At 59.4% G+C, this 5,112-nt stretch overlaps 1 protein-coding gene across 1 annotated transcript in view; it reads right to left on the bottom strand.

Annotated features, from left to right (window-relative positions):
- The window catches only part of COLGALT1 (collagen beta(1-O)galactosyltransferase 1), a 19,566-nt gene extending 14,454 nt beyond the window's left edge, over window positions 1-5,112 (bottom strand). The window contains exons 1-3 of the mRNA XM_049640202.1: window positions 4,762-5,112; window positions 3,135-3,245; window positions 2,338-2,455 (exon numbers count right to left, since the gene is read on the bottom strand). Of these exons, the coding sequence (XP_049496159.1) occupies window positions 2,338-2,455; window positions 3,135-3,245; window positions 4,762-5,021 (489 nt within the window). The 5' untranslated portion in view covers window positions 5,022-5,112. The remainder of the gene's footprint in view (window positions 1-2,337; window positions 2,456-3,134; window positions 3,246-4,761) is intronic.

Below are 5,112 nucleotides of genomic sequence, written 5' to 3'. Positions count from 1 at the left end.
CTTCCTTCCTTCCTTCCTTCCTTCCTTCCTTCCTTCCTTCCTTCCTTCCTTCCTTCCTTTCTAAGAGGTCCTTTTCATAACAATTTTAAAACACCGGACAAAGGGGTCCACATCCCAGTGTGGATTTCCAAAGGCCCCAGTCACAGAAAGACACTGGTATGCCGAAAGCGGCTTTGAGTTTTAAACTAACACACTGAGTTCCGCCCAAGTTTGCTGAGGGAGAGAAGTGCAAGCCAGCCAGCCTCGAACCTGGGGAAGCAGACAAGGTGGCTCTGTGCTAGATGGTTCCAGGAGGGGCCAGTCTCCTCTCTGCACCTCACTGGTTCCGAGACTCCACCCAGCACGTGGTCACCTACCTCTCTGAGCCTCCACCTTCCCGTCTGTAAATGGGCTGATAAGACATCAACCTACAGGGCTCCCAGGAGGAGTCTGTTCCTTTTTTTTTTTTTTTTCCCCCGTTTAAGAAAAGAAAAAGTAATTTATAAAGGGTGTTCCATTCTTTCTCCTCCACCCTCTCTGCAGAGCTCAGGTCAGGGACATGGGGTCCTCCTGGCACCCTCACATCTAGTCCCCGAACAGAGCCTGTCCCCTCAGCCTGAAAAAGCATCCCCAATCCATTTGCAGTCACTCCCCACTCCTCCTGCTCCATATTGGCCTCTACCCTGGCCTGCTAACCCCATTCCTGCCCCAACAGACCCTGCTTCCCCATGGGGGAAGCCACGAGGCTTCTGAAAATCATAAATCGGAACACAGTTCTCCTGTGCTCACATACCCTCCATGGCTCCCCATTACCCTCAAAGTAAAAACGAAATCTCTCCCTTGGTCTGCGTAGTCTGGCCCCCACCCACCACTCCAGGACCGCCTCCATCACCCCTCCAGCCACACCGGCCTCCTTCCCAGTCCCTGTATGCCCCACGCTTGTGCCCTACTCTGTTCCCTCTGCCTCAGACACTCCCTCAGTATCCCCCCGGAGGCCAGCTTCCTTCTTCCTTCGGATCCACTGCCAGGGTCCCCTCCTAAGGGAGGCCCCCAACCCTGCTCACTCATCACAACACCCTGATTATGCCATCTGTTGTGGACTGAACGGGGGCCCCCAGAAAACGATATGTTGAAATTCTGACCCCATCTTAACCTATATCTTACTTACATGTGCAAAGACCCTATTAAGATCACAGTCACAGGTCACCAGGGGTCAGACTGGAGTAGGGTGGGCTCTAAATTCAATGACTAATGACCTGATAAGAAGAGACAGAGAGAGGAGTCCGTGTGACCCCAGAGGCAGACAACAGAGCGATGTGGCCACAAGCCAAGGAACATGCGGAGCCCCCACAAGCTGGAAGAAGTGAGGAAGGACCCTCCCCTAGAGCCTTCAGAGGGAGCAGAACCCCGCGGACACCTTGACTTGAGACTTCTGGTCTCCAGAACCGCGTGACAATAAACTTCTGTCATTTTAAGCCCCCCCCCCCACCCAGTGCGGGCTACTTTGTCACCGTAGCCCCAGGACACTGATCCGCCACCAGCTGCCTTTGTACGATCGCAGCACTGGCTGCCTTTGGCTATATCCTCACTCAGTTTCATTTTCTGGTCACGTCCGCCTTTCCGGGGACGCTAGGAAGGCAGGGTGCAGCCCGTGCTGACCCTCACCGTGTCCTCGGGGTCCGGCCCGCGGACGGAAGGCAGGGGACAGGCTCACAGACGTCTGCCCACTAAGTAAATAAGGAAGGTGCAGACCGCAGCTCAGGGCCCGGCGTGTAGATGGAGACCAACCACAGGTACGTCAGGCTGGCACGAGTGCACTCAGCCTCCACGGGGAGCCAGGCCCAGCCTTCAGTGCCGTCCACCCCCACCCGCACCAGGGGGGAGATCACGTCCAGATCAAGGGGATGGGCGGACGGGGCTCGAACATCACTGCACTTGCGCCTGAACCGTCCCTCCCTCCAGAGGCAATGGCCGGCCCAGAAGGAAGTGAAAGTCAGGCCCCATCGCCAGTGCCCCCCAGCCCCCCACCGCATCCTCTAGCTTCTCGGAATTCGCCCAGAGGATGTTATCCTCGGGTGTGCAGGAGGGGCAATAAAAAGGAGACGGCCCAAGGGTCCCACCACAGGGGACGGTTAGGAACACAACCTGATGACTAAGAGCCCAGGGGGCCCTGCACTGAATCCCAGCAACTCTGCCACCCAGCTGTGTCACCTCTGACAACTCACTCCCCCTCTCAGAGCCTGTTTCCCTCCGTAAACGGGGGTGGGGTTAAAGTTGGTCTCTACAGCCCACTGCTCCGCCTCCCTCGGCCACCCAGACCTCCCCCGCCATCTGGGGGCGGCTGGCCGAGAAACTCACCAGGATGTAATCGGCCCACATGTCCCGGGCAGATTTCAGGGCTGCCTGGCGCAACTTCATAACGTGCTCGTAGCGCGAGTCGGACCAGTGTTTGGGGCCCTCCTCGTCCGGGTAGGACCTGCAGAGAGGCAGCTGTGCTGTGGGAAGCGTGGGGCACCATCGCAACCCAGGGGGCAGTGGTCAGAGAGGGCTTCCTGGAGGGGGGGATGTGTGGGCTGGATCTGAAGGCTGTGAGGAAGCAAGAGGAGAAAACTGGGGGAGGAGGCCCAGGGCCAGCTGCAGAGGAGGAAGAAAGCCCTGGAGATGGGGGTCGGGGGCCTCTATGCCTTGCAGGGTCATTCCTGAGGGTAAGAGGAGCCGCAGAAGTAAACTTGCAGCCTGTCCTCCCAGACTGCAATCTGGTCTGGGCAGCAGACGGGTTAAGAAAAAAAACCTGAAAGGATTAAAGAAACCAGGGGTCAGCACTGCCCAGGGGGTCATGGGGAAGCTAAGCAGTAGAGCTGGTGCCAGGGCACAGAGGGACACTGGGGACAAAGCAGTAGGTGTCCCCACCACCAGGAGGACAAGGGCCCAAGGGAACTTCGGGGAAGAGAATGTCTGGGGCAAAGGTCCAGCTGGAGGATTACGGCCCATTGAAGCTGAAGGCGGATCAGAGCAGCCAAGGCCAGCCCTTAAGGCTGCAGAGCTGGGACAATGGGGAATCAGGAAAGGTGTGTGAATAACGGCGCAGCCCAGTCCGGCTGTTGGGGCGTCGGGGGAGGGGGGTGGGGGGCATCCGGGCAGAAGCCGAAGCTCACCTGGGCTCCTCTGCCGGCCGCCACTCCACAGAGTGGTACCAACTCTTTACAGCCACCAGCCATTCCCGCAGCACAGCCGACGTATTGTCTGAGTTGTGGTCCGTGGCCACCCTGCGGGCAGAGCAGGACAGGCAGCGTGAGGCCGGGGACAGTGAGGCAGGGCAGACCACCGGGGCAGCAGGGCAACAACAGACTCCGGACCCCAAGCCAGCCTCCCACTAGCTTATAGCCCCGGGCAAGACGCTTCCCCCCTCGCTGCCTGTTTCCTCATCTGAAATACAGGTGAGGGAGGACTGGACCCACTTCCCCAGGCTGCAGAGGGGATCAAACGAGCTCATTCTGGAAAAACACATCAGACGTCATCAGTTCTATTGAGCATCTAGGATCTTATAACCACCGCAAGTACTAAATAGGTACAATTTAGTTTTACCATGTTTTCAAAGTTTATTCATTTATTTTGTGTGCGAGAGAGAGAGAGAGAGAGAGAGAGGGAAAGAGAGAGCCCCAAGGAGGCTCCACTGTCAGCACAGAGCCAGAGGGGGGACTCGAACCCACGAACCCATGGGAACCCATGAGATCATGACTGGAGCCAAAATCAAGAGCCCGACACTTAACTGACTGAGCCACCCAGGCGCCCCTGTGCAATTTAATTTTAAAATGTATCCAGTATATCACAGACCCTCACCCCCCCCCTCAATTGTCTCTTATGAGCAACACCACCTTATAGTGGGCTGTGGTTACTTATTAATTCAACAAACATTTCTTGGATTATCCAGGCCACGCAATCTGGGGTGGAGGAGCGAGAGCCATTTAAGAGTTCAGGTTAACCATAAAGATGAGAGCTATCCCCCCACCAAAAAAAAAAAAAAAATTGTTATGAAGTCGCCAACAGCAGTGATGATTAGTAATGCCAACATAAGGATAAGAGTAATGGTCACAGCTCTGGCCCATCGGGCACCAAATCAGAGATGCCAGGCGCAAGGGCTTCACGGGCACCAAATCAGAGATGCCAGGCGCAAGGGCTTCGCAGGCATTAACTGGTTAATTTTCTGAGATGGACCCAACCGCAGTGACATTAACGCCCCCCATTAACTGAGGCAGGAGGCGGGAAGTCACCAGCCAGGCAGAACTCGGCCCCATTCCCCTGCCACGAAAGAGCCACTTCCCCCTTTGGCCACTAGGGTCCGGTAACCCACCCACCCACGCTGGTTAGAGGGCAGGGAATCTGACTCCGGCTGGGTTCGGGATCCAAGGCAGCAGGAGCCGTGAGGTCTTTCTGTTAGCGGAAGTGCCGTGTGGGCCGCGGGGACCCCGGGTTCCCCTTCTTTGGGGCTGTGGGTGCTCCGAAGCGGGTTTGAGGGTTAGTCCCAGGCAGAGCGGCCCAGCCCTGGGCTGGGCGCGAGGGGTCCCGGATCTGCAGAGCGCGGTCGGTCAGTCCTAATGCGGCGGGGAAGAGACAGGGGGAGGGGCGGGACGGCAAAAGCAAAGGGCCCGCGCGCCCGGCCCGCCCCGAAGAGGGAAGCCAGCGGGGGCCACGCGTGGGTCCGGTCCGGCCGGGGCAGCAGGCAGCGCGTGGCGTGGAGCCGCCCGAATGGGGGCAAGCAGGCCGGGCGGGGGCCGAGCTCACCACAGCGCCGTGCGCTCCCGCGGGTGCCGCAGCCGCTCGAGCGCGCCCAGCGTGGCGGGCAGCGCGTGGGCCGCGTTGCGCGCCAGCAGCGCGATGAGGACTCGCGGCGCCTGCAGCGGCGACTCCGGGCTCCAGCGCTCCTCGGGGAAGTAGGCGGCGGCGCCCGGCGGGCCCCCCGGGGGCGGCAGCGCCAGCAGCAGCAGCAGCAGCACCGGGCGCGGCCGCCAGCCCCGCCTGCACGCGCGTGGGGCCTTCGCCATCGCGCCACGCGTCGCCTTTAAGCCGTTTTTTCTGCCGGCGGACGCCGACCGCGCCTTGAAGAGGCCGGGGGGGGGGGCCCCGCCCTGCCGC

This window comes from Panthera uncia, chromosome A2 (assembly GCF_023721935.1).
Source record: "Panthera uncia isolate 11264 chromosome A2, Puncia_PCG_1.0, whole genome shotgun sequence".
Classification (NCBI taxonomy): Eukaryota; Metazoa; Chordata; class Mammalia; order Carnivora; family Felidae; genus Panthera; species Panthera uncia.
Note: the sequence above shows the minus strand (reverse complement) of the source record. Positions and strands in the feature narration are given on the sequence as shown.